We start from the raw sequence: 24,279 nt of genomic DNA on the forward strand, positions 1-24,279 counted from the left end.
TGTACAAACAGAAACAACATGTATCCCATTTGCTTACAATAAAAATAAATTTAAAAAAGAAAAAAAAAAAAGCTGGGAACATAGTTCAGTGGTAGAGCACCCCTGGGTTCAATCTGCAGTATCAAAAACAAAGAAAAAATAGATTCATTAGGGAGTACAACATTTATTTAAAGCCTATGAACTATTTCCTGAGAGCATATTAAAAAATGAATTTATGTTGACCACATGGGAATCAAAATGGAAAAATATCATGTAAGTAATGAAACAACCAGCCTTGGTGGTGCACACCTTTAATTCAAGCAATTCCTGCTGAGACAGGATGAGAGTAAGTTTGAGGCCAGTCTCAGCAATGTGAGACCTTGTGTAAAAAAATTTGTTTGAAAAAAGACTGAGAACGAAGCTCAGGAGTGAAACCCTCTGATACTGCAAAAAAAAAGAAAAGGAAATGAAACATAGAATCAGATCTGTACCCATGAACAGTTAGTTCATATATTTTTCAGTTTCCTTTTTTCTGTTTCCTCATTTCTGGTGCATATATTTAAATGGAAGCTTTAACTCCAGGTAGAAAGTCTGAGACAGTCTCAGGTTTGCCAGAGCAGGTGTAGAAGGATCTATAAGGTTGACCTATTTGAAGAAAACAAGACATCCAGGGAAATATCTTAAGGGAGAGTGACACAAGAGATCCTGAACCTCCGGCTCAGAGGGATTCAAAAGTGTGTGCACACACTATGACCCCAGGGAGGCAGCCCCAAGACAAAGGTGAGCACCTGCCATTTCCTCAAGACTAGAAAAAGAAATAGGACCATGGAGATATGAGCAGACGGGCATTTCAGTGCTGAGGATGATTTTAGGGAAAGAAATAGAAAACTTTCTGTGGGAGAATGGTGAAATCATAATGATTTGAGTATTAAAACAGCTAGAGACCCAACATACTAGAATCAGAGAATGATGAAGGGGAAAAAAAAATACAAAAACAACTCAGGCCTAGAAGGCATTGAAAGAATACAAATCTGACCATACAAAGAGGTGAGAAATCGGAAACAAAATGATACTGGAGAAAGGGAAGGAATCATGGAAAAGAGGTGAGATTCTAGGGGAAAGAGTGGGGATTTGGAAAGTGCAGTTTATTGAGGGTGAGTTTTGCCTGAATTTGTGTTGGAATTACTCTGTGGTCATTTGTTCTGATGGATTTTTTTCTTTCTATCCATCTATTTATACCAGGGATTGGATCCAGGGGTGCTTAACCACTGGTTTACATCCTCAATCCTTTTTTTCTTTTTTAATTTTGAGACAGTCTCACTAAGTTGCTGAGGGCCTCACTAAATTGCTTGAGGCTGGCCTTGAACTTGCAGTTCTCCTGCCTTAGCCTCCTGAGTCACTGGGATTATAGGCATGCAACATTGCACTCAGCTGTTCTGAATTTCATGGTCTGTGCTTGCTTTGACATGTTTTTTTTTTTTTTTTTTTTTTTAAATTAGTTTTGTTCATAGCCTGACTTTACTCTCCTAAGGTCAGAATCTAGGGTCTCTGGTTTTCCTGGCCCCGCCCTCTGGCAGTGGAGATTACAGTTGAACATTTTTTTGCAGGTATGACAGAGAAAGAGTTCTGGTGGCTCCAGGTAAAGCTCTGGTCCACTGCTGTGACCTTCATCTCATTCCTCAGTGCCTGCTTCATTCTGAGTTCTTTAGGTAAGATCTCAGCTGAAATACAGTTAAATTTCATACACTGCCTAAAGTAGTAGTTAAACCTTTGTTTACATACGTGGCAACTTTAACTAGGAATTTCAGGCTTTTCATTAAATACTTTTCTTGGCAGGGAGGAGGACTATACCACACAAAAAAACAGGGCCTGGTGTATGTTAGAAAAGTGTTCTCCCACTGAGCTATATCCCCAGTCCCTGAGACATTTAAAATTTTTTTTTTTCCAACTGAGAATGGAACAGGGGTACTTTACCAGAGTTACATCCCCAGACATTCATTCATTCATTAGCTTTTTTATTTATGAATGTAACGCAGAAGCATTTAACCACTGAGTTACATCCTCAACCCTTTTTATCATTTTGAGACAGGTTCTCACTAAGTTGCTTAGGACCTAAGTTGATGAGGTTGGCCTCAAACTTGTGATCTGATCCTTCTCCCTCAGCCTGTCAAGTTGCCTGGCCAAAATTTATTTTTATTTATTTTATTTTAATTTTTATTTTGAGCATGGGTCTCAAAAGCTCAGGGTGGACTTGAACTTGAAATCCTCCTGCCTCAACCTCCCAACTTACTGGGATTACAGGCATGGGCCACCTCTCCCAGCTTTATTTTTAATTTTGGACAGGGTCTCACTATGTTGCTGAGGGTCTTGCTAAATTGCTGAGGCTGGCCTCAAACTTGCAATCATGCTTCATTCTCCTGAATCACTGGGATTACAGGTGTGTGCCACTGTACCCCACCCCTGTATCTATTTTTTTATAAGGGTAATAATCCTATTATAAAAGATTCTACCATCAAACCTCATCTAAACCTATTTCATCCCAAAGCAGTTAGGTTTCCATCTTCAAATAGCACCACATTGGGGTTAGAGTTTCAACCTAAAAATTTTAGGGTGACCCAATTTAGTTTACAATAACTCCATCTCTATGTGTATACAGTTGTGATCCCTATCTAAGATGCCATCTCCTACTACTAGGCTTATCAGTTCAGCAAAGTTGAACTTTATTTATAAAATTCCCCTTTGGGGAATGGGGGTGCATTTCAATGGTACAGTGTGTGCTAAGCATATGTGAGGCCCTGGGTTAACCCAGAGCACCACAAAATAAATCAGCAAATAAATAAATCTTTATTTGATCTTTATGTGGGAGTCTTCTCAAATAAGGAAAACTGTTTAACAATGATACTATGAAGGAATAAAGAAATATTTTCCTTTTTTTTTTTTTTTTTGGTATCAGGGATTGAACCCAGGGGAGCTTAACCCCTGAGCCACAAACCCAGCCCTTTTTATTTTTTGAGGCAGGGTCTCACTAAGTTGCTTGGGGCCTCGCTAAATTGCTGAGGCTAGCTTTGAACTTGTGATCCTCACCTCAGCCTCCTGAGCCACTGGGATTATAGGCATGCGCCACCACACCCAGTATAAAGGAAATTATTTAATCGCTCTTCTCTTTGCCACCTTATATATTTTTGTGTGACCTTCAAAATTTCTCTACTCTTTTTAGTATACGAGTATTAAAACTTGTTCTGTTATTTGATATTATGATTTAAAATAGTTTTTCTTGTGTTGGGGGGCGGGGGAGCACGTGGGTGTGCTGGGGATGGAACCCAGAGCCTCGTGCACAGGAGGGATAGCACTTCCCCACTTAGCTCCACCCCAACCCATGATTAAAAATAGAAATTAATCATCTGGGAGGAAGGTATTGAATATATATGTTGAATGAAAACATGTTGATAATAATATCTTCAGTCTCTTTCCAGTTTCTAAGAAGCAGAATTATTACTGAAGTTAAATTTTGCTGTACTTTTCATAGTTAAGGAAAATAAAGTGGCTTAAGTATGGTTATTTAATTACTTGAGAGGAAAGAGGACATACAGGAACTTAAAAACAAAATTAAGATAAAGACAGAAGTTTTCTGTTGTTCATGGTGCTGAGGTTTGAACTGAGGACCTCATACATGCTCAAAAATCTACCTACCACTGAGCTACATTCCCAGCCCAAGATAGAGCAGTTTAACTCAATTTAGCCCCAAATCAGGATAAGACACATAAGAATTAAGTAGAGATAAACAAAAGATTAGCTCTGCTTCATTTGCATGCCAAATAACAGAAGTGATCATTTTTAAGGTATCTTGAGCTCGGGGTGTAGCTTAATGATAGAGTATTTGACCAGTGTGCACAAGACACTGGGTTTGATCCCCAGTTCAATAAATAAATAAATGAAAAATAAAAAGGAAAACTAATTCTTCTCTTTCCCAGTGATTCACAATAATTCTATGTATTGGAAAATTGGCAAGAGGCTGTCCGAGTTACAAGAGTTTCAAAATTTTTCAAGTCTAACTTGTGAAAAAGAAGGTATGGCTCTACAAATGATCAACAAGATTTCCTGTGAATCCAATTCCTGGTCAGATGTTTTTTATCTTTGGCACTGAAATTTTCAAATCCCAAGCTGGTTTATACTATGGCTCTCTTCAATTACTTACTTAAATATCCCAGGGGAATTATTGATCAACTTGTCCAGGATCAGGGCCTGCCTCAGCCTACTGCAGAAGCCAAAGAGAGGGGAGTCACACCTAAGAAATCCTTCAATGGCGTCATCCTCCCAGGAAAGAAACTCCACCTAAAAGATGGAGAATGATGGCAAGGATGTAGCTCACTGGTAAAGCACTTGCCTGGCATTCACAAGGCCCTGAGTTGGACTCCCAGGCTACAAAAATAATAAAAGAATAAAATAACTCATTCTTGACTCCTAGAGAGAAACCTGTGAAAGGTGAACTAACAAGAGTTTCTTCCTCATTTCACCATAAGAGAGGAGACAGAATAGACTGTGGTAAAAATAGGGGAAGAGAGAATGGTTTGCTCTTTATTTTTTGTTCTTTTTTTCACATTTGCTTTAACAATGGTTAAAACATAACCTAATTAGCAAAGTGTGCCCTTACTATGAAACCAGTCAGTCCAGTCAGATTTACTGGGCCAAAATAACTTTTCTATTCACATAAGCTTATTAGTATGCATTTGGGGGAGGGGTGAAACAAACACTAAGAAACTCTAAATTCGTCTTCCATGTTAGAGAAGTCACGTTTAAGTTATGTAACCTCAGGATGGGGATGTAGCTCAGTGATAAGAGCTCTTGCATAGCATGCATTAGGCACTAGGTTTAATCCTCAGTATTGAAAAAAAATATGGAAGCTCTAATAAAATAATTCTTATAAGTCCATAAAAAATGTCTTAGGACCCTGTCTCAAAATAAAAACATAAAAATGGGTGAGGATATGGCTCAGTGGTTAAGCATGCCTGAGTTCAATCCCTGGTACCCACCAAAAAAGGTAAAAAGAAAATGTCCTAGGACTGGGTATGTAGCTATGTTGTAGAACCTGTGGTTGCCTAGCAGGCACAAGGCTCTGGGTTCAGTCCCCATTATCACTAAACAAATACATAATTCTTTTACCTACTTTGTAATAACATACAACTAACATTATGTTTCATATGAAACAAAAAACTAAAATGCTGCCAAATGCACCCCTGTAATCCCAGCAGCTTGAGAGGCTGACAGGAGTATTTCAAGTTCAAAGACAGGCTTACAAATTAACAAGACCTGAAGCAACTCAGCAAGACCCTGTTTCTAAAAAAAAAAAAAAATACTAAACAGCTAAACAGGGTGGAGGATGTAGCTCAGTAGTTAAGTGCCCCTGGTTCAATCTCAGGTACAAAAAAAATAAAATACAAGGCATTGTATTACTTTAGGAAATGTATTTACATTGATACAATTAACTGGAATTTGGAAATACAATTATCTTGGTTTGTGAAAAAATTAAATATAAAAACACGTAAAAACTAAGAAATTCTGCCAAGTGTGACAGCCCATGCCACAATCCCAGTGACTCCAGAGGATGAGGCAGGAGGATCAAAAGTTCAAGGCCAGCCTACACAATTTAGTAAGATCCTGTTTAAAAAACAAAAATTAGAAAGGGCTGAGAATGTAGCTCAATGTTGGAGTACCCCTGGGTTCAACCCCTTATACCACCTCCCCCCAAAAAATCTGAATTTTTTACTCTAATTTTGATAAACATGGTCAAAATTTTTTTGGGGTACTGGGGATTGAACCCAGGGACACTTTACCACTGAGCCTCTTTCCAGTCCATTTTTTATTTTTAGAAAGGGTCTCACTAAGTTGCTCAGAGACTCGCTAAATTGTTGAAGCTGACTGAAATTTCCAATCCTCCTGCCTCAGCCTCCTGAGTCTCTGGGATTACAGGCGTGTGCCACTGCACCCTACACGTGATCAAAATTTTAATGAAAAAAGGACAGTATATATTTTAAACGTTAATTGGTCCAACAGCTAGCATATGATTTTATTTATTATTGGAAATTAAAAATAAGCATTAGAAATGGTGAAATAAAATTGACTATAACTGGCCTAAATATTTTCTATGATTGATCAAATAGGTTTTAATTACTTATTAAATAATGCACATTGAAAGATAATAAAAGACCAGAGTGTGGTGGCTCATGCATGTAGTAATTCCTCAGTCTCCTGAAGTGGAGGATTACAGGCACATACTACCACACCCAGCTTGAAGCTCTCTTGCTAAAAGGCACAAATTTATAGAGCCTTGGAGATTATCATAGCACCACTGATCTTCAAACTTTTATATGCATACCAAAACCCCAAGATTTTAGCAGTTATTCCAAATAAATTATGTTCTAGGACCTAGAGCATAATTCAGTCCAGGTACACATTTTTATGGTCACTGTAAATCCCTAGCAGCAAAATGATATCTAAAGGAATTAGAAAATGGAGGGGGGAAAGTACTTTGATTTTCGTCTCATATGTATGCCAAGTGATCCCGCAGGCAATCCAGAGTGCAAAAGAAGCCTCAAGAGGACGATCAGGGTCCTTTAAATACATAAAGGGGTAATCCATTTCTACATAAGGCCCTGGCTGCATGCCTGTAACCCCAGCTACTTGAGAGGCTGAGGCAGGAGGATAGGAAATTCCAAGCCAGCTTCAGCAAAGTGAGACCCTGGCTCAAAACATAAAACACACTGGGGATGTACCTTAGTGGGAAAGTGTCCCTGGGTTCAATCCCCACTACCACAAAAATTATTTTTAAAAACAAACAGTCCTGCCTTCCTATGAAGCTGAGAAATCAGCAATAGTAATTTCACATTTTTTAAAGCATCTCACATCTTTAAAAAAAAAAAAACTTTTTTTTGTGATAATATAACATAAAAATTTTAACCATTTCTCAAGAAAATTTCCACTCTGTGCCTAGTAGGAGCTGTTGCTGTCTTTGATCTGCTTTTGAGGCACACTTGGGTCTAATCAGCTATTCTCAGCAAACTCTTATATAGATAGAGTTAATGTGCTGAAGACCATGATCTTCCCTGGTGAAGAATATTATGTCCTCCACTGTGTGGTCTTCCTATAAACATTGTCTTTCCTCAACTTTTGAATTTTTCAGGACATAAGAAACAGATTTATTTAATGACAGCATTTCTTCCCATTCTATGCTACTCTACTTCTCTTTTCAGACTGTCCACCTGTAATTTCAACCCCCTGAAATTGTTTCTTTTCCTCCTTTTTTTTTTTTAAACTGGGGATTGCACCTAGGGGTGTTTAACCACTAAGCCACATCCCTGATCTTTTTTTATTTTTTTATTTTCAGACAGGGTCTCGCTAAGTTGCTGAAGCTGGTCTCAAACTTGTGATCCTCCTGCTTCCAGCTATAGAGTTGCTGGGATTACAGGCATGCACCACCACACCCCACTTGTTCTCTGTCACTCGTTCCCTATGACATTCGAAGTGATCTTTGAAGCCTTTCATTTGTCTTTGCCTTTTTTTTTTGGCAGCTTGGGCTGGACGGGTACCAGGGATTGAACTCAAGGGCACTCAACCACTGAGCCACATCTCAGTCCTATTTTGTATTTTATTTAGACAGGATCTCACTGAGTTGCTAAGAAACTCGGCATTGCTGAGGCTGGCTTTGAACTCACAATCCTCCTGCCTCAGCCTCCTGAGCTGCTGAGATTACAGGTATATGCCACCATACCCAGCTCACAGTTTTTTTTAAGCTATTGTCAATAACTGCTTTCACACTGCAATAAGCAGAGTCAAGTAGTTATGACCTAAAATATAGCTGGGCCTGGTGGCATGCATCTGTAATCCCAGCAGCTAGGGAGGCTGAGGCAGGAGTATCCCAAGTTCAAGGCCACTCTCAACAAGTTAGTGAGACCTGTCTCAACATTTTAAAAAATGAAAGGGGCTGGGGATGTGGCTCAGTGGCAAAGCACGTCTGGGTTCAATGTCTAGAACCGTAAAACAAAAATAGAACCCTAAAATATTTACTATTTGGGTCTTTCCAGAAAGTTTACCAGTCCCTGTTAAGAGTGAAATAACTGCCAGGTGTGGTGGTGCACACCTGTAATCCCAGCAGATAGGGAGGCTGAGGCAGAATGATCATGAATTCAAAGCCAGCCTCAGCAACTTAGCGAGGTCCTAAGGAACCCAGCAAGACGCTGTCTATAAATAGAAAAGAAAAAAAAAAAAAAAAAGTCGGAATGTGACTCGGTTAAGCACCCTAGGTTTAATTCCCAGTACCAAAAATGATAATACTTAAGTCACCTAGGTATTAGTAAACATACCAATAAATAAATTTTTGAAAAATCAATAGAGAACACTGACAAAAACTTAACCAATTCCCTAGTGAGACCTAAAACTTTCTATGAAGGAATTGTCAATTTTTTTTTCTTGTGGTACTAGGGATTGAACCCTGGTGCTTCGCCATTAAGCTACACCCCCAGTCCTTGTTATTTTTTATTTAGAGACAGGGTCTTACAGATCTAGAATTTGCAGTCCTCCTACCTCAACCTCCCAATACTTTGGAATATGGGCATTCACCACCATGGCTGGCTCTTATTCTTTTTTTCCCTCCTATACTCATTCTAGAGAATTGGAGCTGCTGCCCAACCTTCTGGAGGCCATTTCAATCTAGCTGTTACTTTATTTCTACTACAATGCAATCTTGGACTGAGAGTCAGAAAAACTGTTCCATCATGGAAGCTGAACTGACAGTGATCAACACCAAGGAAGAGCAGGTACTTTCTAATAGGCAAGGTGGTCAGCTAGCCTGTTCTCTCTTTAAATGGTGCTGGAGATTAAACCCACAGCTTGAACGTTAGGCAAACACTTTGCACCTGGGCTAGGCTTTCCTCTTGAATGGGGAAAATAGTCTTTTATCACCCTTAATAAAATAAACTCTGGGCACCTGGTATGGTGGTGCACTTCTGTAATCACAGCAACTCAGGAGAGGCTGAGGCTGGAGGACCACAAATTCAAGGCCAGTCTCAGCAACTCAGTAAGACCCTGTCTCAAAAAACAAAAAGGGCTGGGGATGTAGCTCAGTAGTTAGGCGCTGCTGAGTTCAATCCCCAGTACCAAAAAAATAAAATCAAAATTTTAAAGCAAATTTAAACATTAGCATCCTGGGAAATAAAGGAAAAAATATGTTCTATCTTTTATTTTTCTTCTGGTTTAGCATTAATTTTCCCAGAACAAAAAAAGTGGCCATGACTTTCATTCTCCTTTCTCTGGATTTCCATTCTTTGGCATCTTGATCTAGTAACTTTCACTATTCTGAGAGTTCATTTTGAGACGTGAAGTTTTTTCATATTTCATTCTATTTATGTATTCATTAAGAGGTTTGTCCCATACCTGCAATCCCAGAGACTCAGGAGGCAGAGGCAAAAGGATCACAAGTCTGAAGTCTGCCTGGGCAATTTAGCGAGACCATGTCTCAAAATATAACATTGAAAAAAGGGACAGAAAGTAGAATGCCCTGGATGAAATCCCTGCCCCAAAAAAAGTATGTCTCACTACATTACATTCAACATTAATACCAGCAGTAACCAATTATATAAAATGCATTACATAGAAATGCTTAAAAATAATCAACTACCACTAGGCACAGTAGCGCACACCTGTAATCCCGACAATTTGAGAGGCTTAAGTAGGAGGATCACAAGTTGGAGGCCAGCCTCAGCAAATTAGTGAGGCCCTAAGCAACTTAGGACCTTGTCTCAAAATAAAAAGGGCTGTGGATGTAGCTAAATAGTAAAGTGCCCCTGAGGAGTACCCACCCCCGCATAAAGAGTAATTACCTTACAAAGAAAATTATGAGGACTTAAAAAATTAAATTGGGCATAATGGCTGACACTTATAATCCCAGCAATTTAGGAAGCTGAGGCAGGAGAATCATAAATTTGAGGTCAGCCTCAGCAACTTAGTGAGACCCCTCTCAAAATTAAAAATGAAAAGGTCTAGAGATATGGCTCAGTAGTAAAGCACCCCATGTTCCATTCCTAGTACCCACAATGAGGAACCAATAAGGGCTGGGGTTGTGGCTCAGGGATAAAGCACTGGTATAGTATGACAGAGGCCATGGGATGGATTCTCAGCACCAAAACTATCTGGTCATTAAAGAAATAAAGAAACCGAGTCTGGAGAGACCCCCTGAGCGCCAGCCCTACTCCCCCGCGCGGCCCCATTTCCGCTCCGACAAGATGAAAGAAACTATCATGAACCAGGAAAAACTCGCCAAACTGCAGGCACAAGTGCGCATTGGTGGGAAAGGAACTGCTCGCAGAAAGAAGAAGGTGGTTCATAGAACAGCTACAGCAGATGATAAAAAACTTCAGTTCTCCTTAAAGAAGTTAGGGGTAAACAATATCTCTGGTATTGAAGAGGTGAATATGTTTACAAACCAAGGAACAGTGATTCACTTTAACAACCCTAAAGTTCAGGCATCTCTGGCAGCAAACACTTTCACCATTACAGGCCATGCTGAGACAAAGCAACTGACAGAAATGCTACCCAGCATCTTAAACCAGCTTGGAGCAGACAGTCTGACTAGTTTAAGGAGACTGGCTGAAGCTCTGCCCAAACAATCTGTGGATGGAAAAGCACCACTTGCTACTGGAGAGGATGATGATGATGAAGTTCCAGATCTTGTGGAAAATTTTGATGAGGCTTCTAAGAATGAGGCAAACTGAACTGATCAACTTCTAAAGAAGATAAACTTGAAGAGGTTACTGGGAGCTGCTATTTTATGACTGCTTTTTAAAATTGTTTTGTTTATGGATCTGATAAAATCTAGATCTAATATTTTTAAGCCCAAGCCCCTTGGACACTGCAGCTCTTTTCAGTTTTTGCTTATACACAGTTTATTCTTTGCAGCTAATTAAGCTGAAGAAGCCTGGGAATAAAGTTTGAAACAAAGGTTAATAAAGTTCTTTGCCTAGTTAAAAAAAAAAAAAAAGAAAGAAAGAAAGAAACCGAGTCTGGCATAAAATTCATTGATTGGCTCAAACACATTGGCACATATCCGTAATCCCAACAACTTGGGAGGCTAAGGCAGAAGAACCACAGGCTTAGGCTTGAGGCCAGCCTGGACAGCTTAGTGAGATCATGTCTCAACAAATGTTTAAGCATCCCTGGATTCAATTCCAAAAGGGGGGCGGGGATCAAAAACTCAGTTGAACATTAGTACTCCAAAATTATGAAGTTATGGCTCTTTTCTTTCCTTAGAATTTCATCATCCAACATCTGAATAAAGATTCTGCTTATTACATGGGGCTGACTGATCCAGAGGGTCACAGGCATTGGCAATGGATTGATCAGACACCTTACAACAGAAGTGCCACGTGAGTATAGAATTAGGTAAAGGATTCCTGGATCATGGGTCATATGGGAAACAGTTTTCAGGGAAAAAGTCAGAGACTCAGGTAAGGGAGAAACCAAAGGAAGATTTTAGAAATAAAGTAGCAAAAGTGGGGACAACATATTTTTGGTATATGTTCTTTGACTTCAACACTCTTCAACTCTGCCCTAAGTTTTTAAACTTTTTCAAAACACTAAAGAATGTCCTCATCCTTTTTCTCCTTTTCAGATTCTGGCATGCAGGGGAACCTAATAATCCTGATGAGCGTTGTGTTATAGTAAATTTTCGTTCCAGCACAGAAAAGTGGGGTTGGAATGATATTCATTGTCATTTACCTCAGAAGGCAATTTGTAAGATGATGAAGATCTACTTATGAACGGGATATTTCCTGTGGAAATGCTTTGAGATTGGCATCCACCATTCGAATAGCTGAGTTATTCTTTATGAATTCATGAACAAAAGGAGAACCCATAAATTTTTTCAGTAAGCTGTTATTGATTCCAGTTTGAAAAAAGAAAACAATCACTTCACATATTCATCCATTTATTCATTCATAAAATCAGTGCTCAGTGGTATAGTACTTACTTGCCCAGCACATGAGGCCCTGGCTTAGATCCCCAGTATCACAAAAATAGTAAATAAATGCTTTTCGAGCATTTCCCATATGCCTAAGACTACTGGAGGGCCCTTTTGCATACAAGTGAGAAAGCAGGGAGTCTCCTTTCCCAATACCCTGACCCCACACTAAGGATTAAATCTATGGTGTGCTCTTCCACTGAGTTACATATCCCAGTCCTTTTCTGAATTTTGAGACTGGGTCTCCCTAAATGGCCCAGAATAGCCTCCAGTATGCAATCCTCCTGTCTCCCTGGTGGCTGAGATTATAGGCCTGGGCCACTGCACCCAACTTAGATTTCATCACTCTGAACACATGACAACTAGAGGACAAAGGGCAAATTTTATCTTTGGTATCCCAAAGACTGTCAAGTCTATGCACATGATGTGTCATTGAAAAAAAAATAAGTTAAATACCATTGGATGACATTGCCTCTTGGAATATTTTGTTATCATAGATTTTCAATTCTCTCCTTTGATTATGTGAATGTTTTGTTTTTACCCCCACTCTCATGCATTTCTTGACAAAGCAATTCCCCCTATTCACAGGGGATACACATTCCAAAACCCCCACAGAAACCCTCGGGTGGTGCTGAACTTTACATATACTTTTCATCCCTATACATATGTAGTATAAAGTTTAATTTATCCATTAAGCCCAGTAAGATTAGTAGTAACTAATCAAATATAACAATTTACTGTAATATTATTTCTTAATATTTATTTCTGTAATTTTCCCATTTAATGTTCTCAGACATCGATGTGGGTAACTAAAGCCATAGCAGATAAGTGGGCACCACTGGATAAGCCTGAAGTCCAAGTGATATCTTTGGTATTATGAGTTTAACTGGTTAACTGGTGACTCAGCCTCAGAATGAAAGCTGGTTGCCTAGGGAAACCAAGTGATAAGAGGACGGAAAACTTTCAGTCCCGTCCTACCCATAACCCCGGAGGAGGGGAAAGGCTAATAAACCAATGGTCAAAGATGTAAATCAATTATACCTATGTAATGAACTACCATAAAAACCCAAAGGACTAAGTTCTGAGAGCTTCCAGGGAGCTAAACAAGATGGAGTTTTCTGGAGCTGGGCGCAGTGGTGCACACCTATAATCCCAGTAGCTTGGGAGGCTGAGGCAGGAGAATCTGGAGTTCAAACCCAGCCTCAGCAAAAGTTACGAACTAAGCAACTCAGTGAGACCCTGTCTCTAAATAAAATACAAAATAGGGCTGGGGATGAGGCTCAGTGGTCGAGCACCCCCAAGTTCAATACCCAGTACCAAAAAAAAAAAAGAAAAGATGGAGTTTTTTCTGGAAAGTGGTGTATTCCTTCTCCCATCTAGTTGTAGTTGTTCACTTGATCCTTTGTAATATCCTCAAGTGCTTTCTTGAGTTCTAGGAATAAACCCTCAATTTTTGGGATCTGAGGCAATCACCATGTAGAAAGTTTCAACAACTAATTGTATTAGGACTCCCAGCTGATATCAGCTGCAGAATTGTTTGACATGAGGAGGAAACCTCTATATACCTATCAGCAACTTTCCAAAACGCCCACTTCCCTTCTAGTTCCTTTCATTTTGATACTACTTTTAGGAAGTGAATACATGCAAATACCTATGCCCTTTATCTACACCTTACTCAAAGTTCCTACCAGGTGAACAGTATCACAAAACATTACAATACCAGATACTTTACACTCCAGAAATGCGAGAATAAATTTGTTCATTCACTATATAGCAAAAACAAGTATAAAGGCTGGAGTTGTGACTCAGTGGTAGAGCACTCATCTACCATGTGGAAGGCACTGGGTTTGATCCTCGGCACCACGTAAATAAAATATTGTGTCCATATACAATGAAAAAAATTTTTTTTAATTTTTTAAAGTATAAATCTGGAATAAGAAATGTTATAAAATACTCAACTAGATCAGTAAGTTCCTCTATGTATACATTTATTTGTCACTGAAAATTAAAATAGCAGAAAATTTCCTTTTATTGCAACTCAAATTTTTGAAAACCAGAAAATTGAATTATCTACTCTAATTATTACACTCTAACTATCCAATATTCTCTTTGCATCTCTTACAATTCCCGAGTTTTATTTCACAGATTTCAGGCTTATAAAATCCACGGAAAGACTTGAGACCTATTGGTACTTCTTTGGATCGAACAGAAAAGTAAAACTAAAGCATATTTGAAATCATTTATGTACATTTTAACAGTATCGATTCCTTATAAAGTCCTGGCATTAGGCATGAATAGGACCTCAACACCCCCCCCCCAAAAAAAAAGTAGATGGAAAAGAATAAAGACATCACAGAACTCATACATAAACTATTCAAAAATCATTGGTATGCAATCTAAGCATAGAAAAGCTTGCCTAAAATTAGCATCATGAACAAGATACAACTTCTTCCTATATTGATTCTGTGTCATAATCATACCCTATTCTAGCATTCTCAGAAGGATCCCATCCATGATATACGCAATAACTGCAGGTACATTTGAATGGTACACTTGGTGTTTCACTCTGAAAGAAACAATGAAATCAGATTAACTATGGTACTGTACCCCAAAGAGGTGTAACAAACTGTCAGATGTACTGTTTATAAAGCCAGCCTTTTATCCAATTGCAACCAAATTTCAGCAACTGGGGAGACCTTCGGGAACTAGGCCAGCCTCAGCAACTTAGGGACACCCTGTCTGAAAATAAAAACTAAAAAAGCTCAGTGGTGGAATACCTATAGGTTCAATCCCTCATACTAAAAAACAAACTTAAGGAGAGAAAAAGGAGGAATGAAATATATGGGTACCATAGAATGCCAGTTTGTGGGTTATTTTACAATGACAGAAGATGCAAACTGTCAATAAAAACTATTCCAGCCTGGGGAGATAGCTCAGTTAGGCAAGCACAAGGCCCTGGGTTTGATCCCCAGCACCGCGCAAAAACCCGCGCAAAAAAAAAAAAAAAACTATTCCAGTCTTAGTTTTCTGAAATCCTTGTATGTAACTCACTCTGCTGGACACTGTGCTTAGGTGTCTCTCTTCTTAGTTTTCTGAAATCCTTGTATGTAACTCACTCTGCTGGACACTGTGCTTAGGTGTCTCTCTTCTTATTACATGGTACTATTGCAAAGATCACGTCTGTGAAGCATTTGTAATTACAAACATAACAGGAAAAGTGAACCCTAATGTCAAGTATGCACTGGGTGATGTGTCACTGTAGGTTCAATTGTAACAAATGTACCACTCTGGTGTTGATAGATGGGGAAGCTATGTGTGAGGCGGAGACAAGGGGTACACTGAAATGCTACTTATTGATCAATTTTGCAGTGAACTTAAAACTTCTAAAAAATAAAGACCTTAAAAAAATGTACAGGGTCTAGAGATGTGTTTGTCAATAGAAGAGCGTGTGCTTACCCTGAGAAACCACTGGGTTCAATCCCCAGCACCAAATAAATAACTATAAACAGACTGATTTCTCCAGAATTCCTGGGAACTCAGAACCTTCAAGCCAGCCAGGTGTGGTGGCACAGACCTGTAATCCCTGTGGCTTGCAAGGCTGAAGCAGGTGGATCTCCAAATTCAAAGCCAGTCTTAGCAGCTAAACAAGACCCTAAGTCACTTAGTGAGACCCTGTCTAAAAATAAATAAAAAGGGCTGGGGATGTGGCTCAGTGGTTATGTGCTCCTGGGTTAATCCCTGTAACCAAAAAACAAAACAAAACAAAACAAAACAAAAAACCTTTCAAGCCAATTTCCCTCTCCTCTTCTCCAAACAAAAATCAAACCACATACCCAACCCACACTTATAGCAAAGAAAAAAAATAATAATTTACCTGAACTCCCTTAAGATTGTTGGTTCTTTGTTGCTCTCTTTCAAGCTTCATGAAAAGAAAAAAGAAAAAAAAAATTAAAACTATCAAAAAGTTATAGCCAGGCATGATGGCACATACCTATACTCCCAGGGGCTCCCAAGGTAGAGACCCTAAGCAACTTAGCAAGTCCCTACCTCAAAAGCTAAATAAAAAGGACTGGGGACATGTTGCTCAGTGGGTAAGTGCTCCTGGGTTCAATCCCCAATATCAAAAAAAAAAAAAAAAAAAAAAAGTTACACACCTATACACCCACCACAAAGAGAAGTGAGGGAGCCTTAAAGATGCCAAGTTATCCAGCCTCAGCACTGCTGACATCTTAAAATGTCACCCTGGGATGGCAATGCCATCTGCCCAGAAGATCCAATAGCCCTACTACCCGCATCACAAACTCACCTGGGAAAATCTTACACTTAGGAGATATCTCCATTTTGCCACACGCTCTTTCCGTGCAGATAACAATGTTCGGACTCCTCGACGCTTGTAGGGAAAGCCTCTTCTGACCTCCCGTAAGATCCTCTCACTTCTGTCCTGTGGTTGGGGTGGACCTTCTGGCAGAGGGGAAGGGCGTTTAGCACAAGGATTCAGAGTCAAGTTATGAAGTTGCTTTATTAGCATTTCTGAACTGACTGGATGAGAGTCCACTGAAAGAGAAGGTAAGATCCATTAGTTTGATCTGCATCAAGAAGTCACTGTTCCACACTCAAAGGAGGTCTGGATTGTGTGTGTGTGTGCAGCTCTATATTTTGATAGGGTCTCACTAAATTGTCCAGGTTGGGCTCAATCTTGAAATTTTCCTGCTTCAGTCTCCTGCTAATTCTGCTCTTACAGCATGAGAGTAATGCACTAGTATAGGAAGTTCCTCAGGGTGGAAGATCACAGGAAACAATGCAAAGTCACTGGTCTTTCAAAAAGAGGTAAGTCAAGAGTCAGGGTGTTGGTGCACACCTGCAATTCCAGTGATTCAGGAGGCTGAGACAGGAGAAAAACTCATCAAAATCAAGGCCAGCCATGGCGACTTAAGACCATGTCTCCCCCCCACCCCAGAAAAAAAAAAAAAAAAAAGTGGCTCAGTGGTAGTGACCCTGAGTTCAATACCCAGAATACTCCCCCATACCATACGCCCCAAAAAACGCAAGGCAGAACTAAATTGCTTTGCACAGGAGCACATTGTAATAGACCCCTGGTCTCTGATTTGTGGGGGTTGGGGTACTAGGATTGAACCTAGAAGCACTCTCCCACTGAATATCCCAAGCCTTTATTTATTTTTTAAAACTTTTTGAGACGGTCTTGCAAATTTGCCTAGGCTGCCCTTAAACGTGGGATCCTCCTGCCACAAAACAAAACCCAGGGGGTAAAAAAAAGTCAAAATGGCTGTTATCCTCACCAGTTACACCTAATTTAGTTACCTAGCTCCTTCATGGTATTAGTTCTCTTTACTTAAAGCCAGTATTTTGAGATATCAACCACTCAGTCTTCCTCTTCCCAACTGAACCATTATTCATATCCCCCCGTACATACTCATCTCTCACACAACAATGCAGTTACTATTCATCGTCCGCGTTTGTGAAAAGTACTAAATAATATCAAAGGACTGGGTGTGTAGGTTAGCGGTTGAGCCTTAGCCATGTGGGAAGTCCCAGGTTCCATACCCAGCACCATAAAAATAATAGAGGCTAGAAAGAAGCCCACGTATCTGTCAGGCACTAAGGCAGATTCTCGAAGTGGGAGACACTGGGGGCATTATACAGATTATTCTTTTTCCTTTCCACGCGGTTCTGGCTACCGGGACTCAGAACACAGGAGAAGATGCGCAAGGACGAGGCGCAGAGCTACAGGATTTTAGCGCTCTCGTGGGGTTCATATCCTAATTGCCCTGCGGGCAGTTTGTGGTATTGGCTCCAGAGCACCTACAAAGCCCCCTATCCCATCCAGTCCACGAATACTGGGGATGGGCGACAGTGGCCTAGGTCAGGACGCTGTGCTGACACGAGGGGAGTGACTCCCCGGAAGAGACCCAGGAAGACCGGACCTCTTAGCTGTATTCCTGAAGCAAACTGAGAAAGCAACTCCCGGTCTCCTCCTACTACCGATTTACATTACACAGAACATTCACCAGGTTTTAGAAACCCGCCCTTTTAATTTTCCTTGAAGAGCCATTTGACTGTCATTAGCATTCTTAAAGGGTAAATTTAGCTGGAAAGCCACTCTTGAAAAAGTTAGTGAGAAAAGGTTCAGGTTAAAGTAAAACGTACGTTTCCTATATCTGTTCTTTTATACGTTGCTGACATGAATTGGCTTCGCGGCGCCCGAGGCCCGGCGTGCTGGTGCAAGCCTGTAAACCCAGCAACTCGAGAGGCTGAGGCTAGAGAATCACGAGTTCAAGGCCAGCCGCAACAAATTTTGAGACCTCGCCTCAGTCTCAAAATTAAAAATGCTGAGGGGATGTGGCTCAGTGGTAAAGTGCCCCTGGATTCAATTCCTGGTACCAAGAATAAATAAAAATTTTGAAATAAGTAAACTGCATCCTGGGAGCCAGCCTAGGCAATTTGGCAATACCTAGCCCTAAAATCTAAATCTAAAGATTGGCCAGGTGCGGGGCTGCGCTCCTGTAAACCCAGAGACTAAGGAGACTTAGGCAGGGGGACTGCGAGTTGTAAACCGACATCCACGACTTAAGGAGGCCCTAATCAATTTAGGCGAGACCCTGTCTCAAAAAAATCAAAAAAATAAAAAGGGCTGGGGATGTAGCTCCGTGGTAAGGCGCCCCTGGGTTCAAAGCCCAGTGCCAAACAAGAGGGCTGGGATGGCGCTCCATAGAAGAGCTTGTACAGCACCCCTGAGTTCAATCTCCCCAATACCAGGGATAGGGAGGGGCAGAAGTTGGAAGTTTTCCTAAATGTAATGAATACAATTCTCCCCCCATACCCCTTTTTGTTCTTTTTTGAACTCCATTTTTTTCTTACTGAAGGAAGCTACAAACCCAACCTTCCTCAAGTTTGAGATTTAACTTGGTATCTCTTGGAAAGACTTAAACAACATAAGAAATGAGAGCAGCCCTTTGATTTCTCAAAAACACTTGCACTCGAGAAGGTCATTGACTTACCTGAATCTTCGGGGAAATTTTCTTCATTTTCAGACATCGGAAAAGACTCCTGGGCCAAGGTTGGGTTAAATTTTTGCAACGGGTCCATTGAGAGGCGAGCTGAACCCTCAAAAAGTTATTCCGAGGTTGCCTAGGAGGAAAAAAGAAAAAACAAAAAACAAAACTGTAGCCCTGAGACTAAAAATCTCGGAACTTCAACAGATGGTGAAACAAGCTAATCTGAAAGTGCAGGTTTGGTTTCCCTTTAAATTACAGATAAGTGAATCTTCCAGGCTATTTTAATGTTAATGATCCAATGATTAAAGGATTCACGTGAGTTAAAGGAGAGTGGGCGTAGTTTGGACTGATATGATAATTCTTCATCTCGTTTGCATTAAAATAATCACATCCTATGGCAAATCTGTTGGAAAAACCTATCAGTGCTTAACTGAGTCTACCTGAATTTGCCTCAACTCTCACTTTTTTTGTTTGGTTTTTGTTTCCAAACTCTACTCCAGGAGATAGGTACTAGTTTCTGAGCTAGCTTTAAAAGTTCTAAAAGACAAACTGGCAGTTTTCTCTCCAAGTGCCAGTTAACTGAGAAAGTTTTCTTTGCCTGATTCATTTTCAATCTTGGAAATCTCACCTCAACTGCCACTAAGAAGAAAAATAAACATATATTTGTTATAAACACCTTACTAGCTTGATATTTTATTGACATGTAACTTTTAGGCATGTATTTTTAATTTATAACCTTTATTTCATTGATTGTAAATTTACTTAGTTAACATTTCTGAGCAACTAAAATTAATTTTATAAGTTGCTACTATCTGCCCACAAAAAAAAAACTTGGATTGAGTTCTGGCAAAGTGTACCAAAGTTAGCCACTGATAGCAGGAGGTGGGAGACCAAGCCCCCTGCTTACTCTACTTCTCATTTTCTCTCTTGTTCAATGTGCACCCTTCTCCGTTTCCTCTTTAGCTGGAAACAATGGGGGGGGGGGCTAATAAAAAAATCCTGTTTGTTTTTGGTAAGAAACCAGTTGAAGTTATAATGATCAAGAACATTTCTGGCTGGATGAGTAGCCACAGACATATCATTTTGTAGAATAGAGCATGGGGTTGGGTTGTCTTCTGAATTTGAAGAAAGAAATCCAGACACAGGGTAAGAGCAAAGTAACAGGATTTATTAGAGTAATAGAATGAAAGCAAGAAAGGAAAGCTTCTAAAGGGGAGGGGTCCCAAGAAAGGGATACCAGAAAGTGGCTGTTATCTAGGGCTTCAGATGAATTTAGAGAATTAAGGGAGCTAACCTCCTACCCAATCCTGGGTAAGGCCCTCAGTGTGCAGGAATGCTTTAGATATTCTTTGGTCCAAATTACTGTACACCTTTTTAGCTTGGGGGTTCAAGTACCAGATGCAGATGTCTCACTATGTTTTTTCTGCTTTCACAGGAGTCAGCCTGACCTTGATGAGGCCAGGCATGTGTCAGTAGTTTCTTAGCCCTGCTGAATAGAAATTTGGCCTAAGGAGCCCAACTTCCCTGCCTGACCATTTTAACCCTCTCTCCTGCTCAGTTTTTTTTTTTTTTTTTTTTTTTTTTTTTTGTGGTACTAGGGAATAAACTCAGATGAACTCAGGGGCACTTTACCACTGAGCTATATTCCCAACCCCCCACTTTTTTTTTTTTTTTTTTTTTGAGACAGTACCTTGCTAAAGTGCAAAGGCCATCCTTCTGTCTCAGTCTCCTGAGTTGCTGGGATTACAGGTGGTCACTAGTGAGCGGGCCAGAATACTTCATTGAAATGGTTTTTAAATGTGTGGTCTCCATATCAACAGCACCTGGTTAACTTGTCTGATTTGCAAATTTTTTTTTTTTTTTTTTTTTGTAGTAGGGAGATTGAACCCAGGGGCACTTAACCACTGGGCTCATCTCCAGCCCTTTGTTTTTGTTTTGCCTTTTTTTTTTTTTTTTTTTTTTCATTCCATTACCCTTTTTCTCCCCCCCTCCCACCTCCTCCCTCTCCATACAGTCCCTCCTTCCTCCATTCTTGTCCCCCTCCCACCCCCCATTAAGTCAGATCATTCCTCTTTTGGATTGTTTTGCCTTTTTTTTTTTTTTTTTTTTCTTTTTCTGAGACAGGATCTTGCTCAGTTGCTTAGGGCCTCACTAAATTTCTGAGGATGATAAAGAAAAATGAAATTATGGCATTTGCAGGAAAATGGATGGAACTAGAGACCACCATGTTAGGCAAAGTAAGTCAAACTCAAGATCAAGGATTGTAAGTTTTCTAGAAGCTAGAGAGGAAAAAGAAGAATGAAATTGGGGGGTGGAATCTCAGTAGAGGAAAGGGAACAAGGGGTAGGAGGTGGGGAGGAAGAGGAGAAGTGCTGAGCAGTGATTTGGCCAAATCATATGGTTATATTGTGTATGTATGAATATGTAACAACAAACTCCATCAATATGTACAGCTATAATACACCAATAAAAAAAGCAAGAAAAAAATTAAATCTGGCCCAAAATATAGGAAAATATTTTCTAAGCGCAACTGAGATATTCACGGAAATCATTGAGACTATTTATATTTGGCACAATTATTACTAGTTTTTTTCTATAAAATATAAGCTTACATGTCAAGTGAAATGTTTAATTTTAATTCAGTGTAGCTTGTTTTAAAACAGTAATATATTTGGTATTATGTCTAGCTCATAATAAAGTCTTCATATTTTGGATGCATGAATAAATCAACTATTAAGAAAAAAGTTGCTGAGCTGGTTTTGAATTTTGGATCCTCCTGCCTCAGCCACCCTAGTCACTGGGATCACAGGTGTGTGCCACCAGCCCTGCTGATTTGCAAATTCTTAAACTCTAACCCAGACCCACTGAATGAAAGACTATGTCCAGCCTTCAGCATTTTAACCAGTTTCCTAGGTGATCCTGCTAAAGTTAAAAGCTGCACTGCTTTACAGTATTGTGGATTTTGTACCTGTTATTCTACTGTCACCTTTTCTCCTTCTTGTTCTGAGACCCTCCCTATGTCACTGTCTGAGAATCCCACTGGAGAAGTGAGAGCAAAAATTCAACTGTGGGAAGTTTAGAATTATGAGGTGAGACAGCAAAAACAGCTGAAGTAGACTCTTAGTCTCCAGCACTCAAAAAAACAAAACAAAAAAAAATTTTTTTTTTTTTTTGTCCTGATGGTACATGCATTCTGGCAGGAACTATGAAGGGTTATGGAAAATAATATTCCTATAAGACAGCTCCCCCAGAAAAATGAAGGGACAGTGTGCCTGGGGAGGAGGGAGGAAAAATTGGCCAAACATTAAACCTCTCCCAGTGCATTCTTTCCTGATAACAATGGGCCCTAAAGGAAAGGAGCTGATATGGAATGCTGGGCTCTACACCTTGACCTTCCCCCAATGTCAAATTAGTTCTGAATGACAATGGGCAAGATTCGAGTACTCATCCCTCGGGGTCTGGTTTTAACCTGTACAACTAGCCCCTGACGTTCAAAAACTGCACGGTCAATACTGCACGTACACAGCTTCCAATGATTACATCATCCTCATTGTACCCTATAAAACCAAAATCCCCTCTGCAACTGATGGCCATTTTCCCATGGGGAAAATGGGCCCAATGGCTCCAGAGTCCTTGAAGGAATAAAGCTTCTCTGAATTCACTGAGGTCTGCTTCCCATCCTTTTGTGCTTACAGACTATAGACAACAAATCTTTCATCCCAAACAGAGGGACAGGTAGTGATGAGTACTGCAGAAAGAGGTAAAGCTTGGTGGGTGGGAGAAGGGGCAAGTATTTTGAAAATTTTACCAAGACACGCAGTTAATGACTTACTAGCATTCCCTCCGTGGCTTTCCAACCAAGATTGTTGGGATGGTGAACCTGGTGGCCTGGGTCTCCTGCCTCTCCCCTCCTTCCCCCTTCGCATGGATTTACCCCACCTGTAACAGTGGTTCACTTTATGCTTTGAATATATAGCCCGTGTTGCTCTGCCACTGTGACTTTTTTTAAAAAACAGCATATTTCTCACCCTCTCTCGCTCCCTAATCTCAGGGGAAATAGGATTACCTTTCTTTCCCACCCCACCCAGTTTTCTGTTGTTGAGCACACACCCACCACAGGAACAAAGTAATCTAGACTTCGGGGATGGCCCCTGAAGATCTCAAAAATTACTATCTCCCAAATTAACAAGTAAATTACAACTCTGGAGAGGACAGGTGGGATGTAGCCTTTGAATCACCTCTTTAAAAGCCCCCAACCCTCCAACTGTTCCCTCTGATGCAGAGTCACAGCCTTTGGAACAGGAGTACCCTGTGCTTCTCCTTCACTAGCAAAGCAATAAAACTTTTTTTTCCTCAAAACTGTCCTTGTTATCGAATTGACATGGGGGGACAAGGACCAATGCACTTACTCTCATTACCAATGCCCCTACTCCACAAGCCACTCCCATTGTGCTGTTTGAACCACACTTACGGTGATCTGGGCTGGATCCCAGTAGTTGAAACCCCAAGGCAGGGTGGGGCCTAGCAGCCTGGGACCCAGGTATCTTCCAGGGCCCTGGGGAATCCAGAGTGCACTGCCTCTGGCAGCTGTCAGAAGAGGCCTTCACCTTGCAGCTTCCACTTCTTCCCACACCGACCATAGTGGTCTTCCTTTCTGAGGAGGACACAGGATACCCCTTCTTTCTCTCCCCTCTCTCTTTTGGTACTGGGGATTTAACCCAGGGATGCTTTACCACTGAGTTACACCCCTAGTCCTTTTTACTTTCTGAGACAGAAATGGCTAGTCTATTGGCTAAGATTGGCCTCAAACATCCCCTACTCCTGTCTCAGTCTCCCAAGTCACTGGGATTACAGGCCTGTGCAACTGCACCCAGCTGATACACCATAGTTCTTGAGATTCCACGTGAAAACTATTCCTAGGGAGTAGAATTCTGCCTCTTATTATCACCTCCACTCCCCCAATCCCACCCAGGGTCTCCTGTGTGCTTAAGCAAGCATTATGCCTCTGAGCTTTATCCCCAAACCGCTTAAAATGTAATAGCTAGTAAAAAAAAATTTAGGGACACTTCACAATATAACAGCTCACTAAAGAGGAGTGTGCTGGATGGAGTAGAGATTCTGATCAGAAGGAAGTATAAACAGGGAATTGTGGGGCATGCCTGTAATCCCAGCAGCTCAAGAGACTGAGGCAGGAGAGCACAGGTTCAAAGCCAGCCTCAGCAATTTAGCGAGGCCCTAAGCAATTTAGCAAGAACTTGTCTCAAAATTAAAAATAAATGG

General features: G+C 40.4%; 2 protein-coding genes and 1 long non-coding RNA gene across 3 annotated transcripts; 2 read left to right on the top strand and 1 right to left on the bottom strand.

Moving 5' to 3' along the window:
• Window positions 1–540: 540 nt before the first annotated feature.
• On the top strand, window positions 541–11,786 carry LOC306662218 (C-type lectin domain family 4 member C-like; the record flags this gene model as incomplete). Its single annotated transcript, XM_079141752.1, has 5 exons — window positions 541–759; window positions 1,587–1,688; window positions 8,641–8,789; window positions 11,278–11,393; window positions 11,639–11,786. Exons 1-5 carry the CDS (start codon window positions 729–731, stop codon window positions 11,784–11,786), a joined length of 546 nt encoding a protein of 181 aa, XP_078997878.1. The 5' UTR covers window positions 541–728.
• On the top strand, window positions 10,206–10,757 carry LOC306662935 (transcription factor BTF3). Its single transcript, XM_079143192.1, has one exon. It carries the CDS (start codon window positions 10,254–10,256, stop codon window positions 10,740–10,742), a length of 489 nt encoding a protein of 162 aa, XP_078999318.1. The 5' UTR covers window positions 10,206–10,253; the 3' UTR covers window positions 10,743–10,757.
• Window positions 11,787–15,864: 4,078 nt separating the features above from the next.
• LOC306661312 lies at window positions 15,865–16,731 on the bottom strand. Its single transcript, XR_013763847.1, has 3 exons — window positions 16,658–16,731; window positions 16,293–16,540; window positions 15,865–15,905 (listed from the first exon to the last, which is right to left on the bottom strand). It is a non-coding gene; the product is annotated as an uncharacterized lncRNA (long non-coding RNA).
• Window positions 16,732–24,279: the final 7,548 nt, after the last annotated feature.

Source organism: Sciurus vulgaris, assembly GCF_902686455.1.
Source record: "Sciurus vulgaris genome assembly, chromosome: 5".
In the NCBI taxonomy this organism is placed as follows: domain Eukaryota; kingdom Metazoa; phylum Chordata; class Mammalia; order Rodentia; family Sciuridae; genus Sciurus; species Sciurus vulgaris.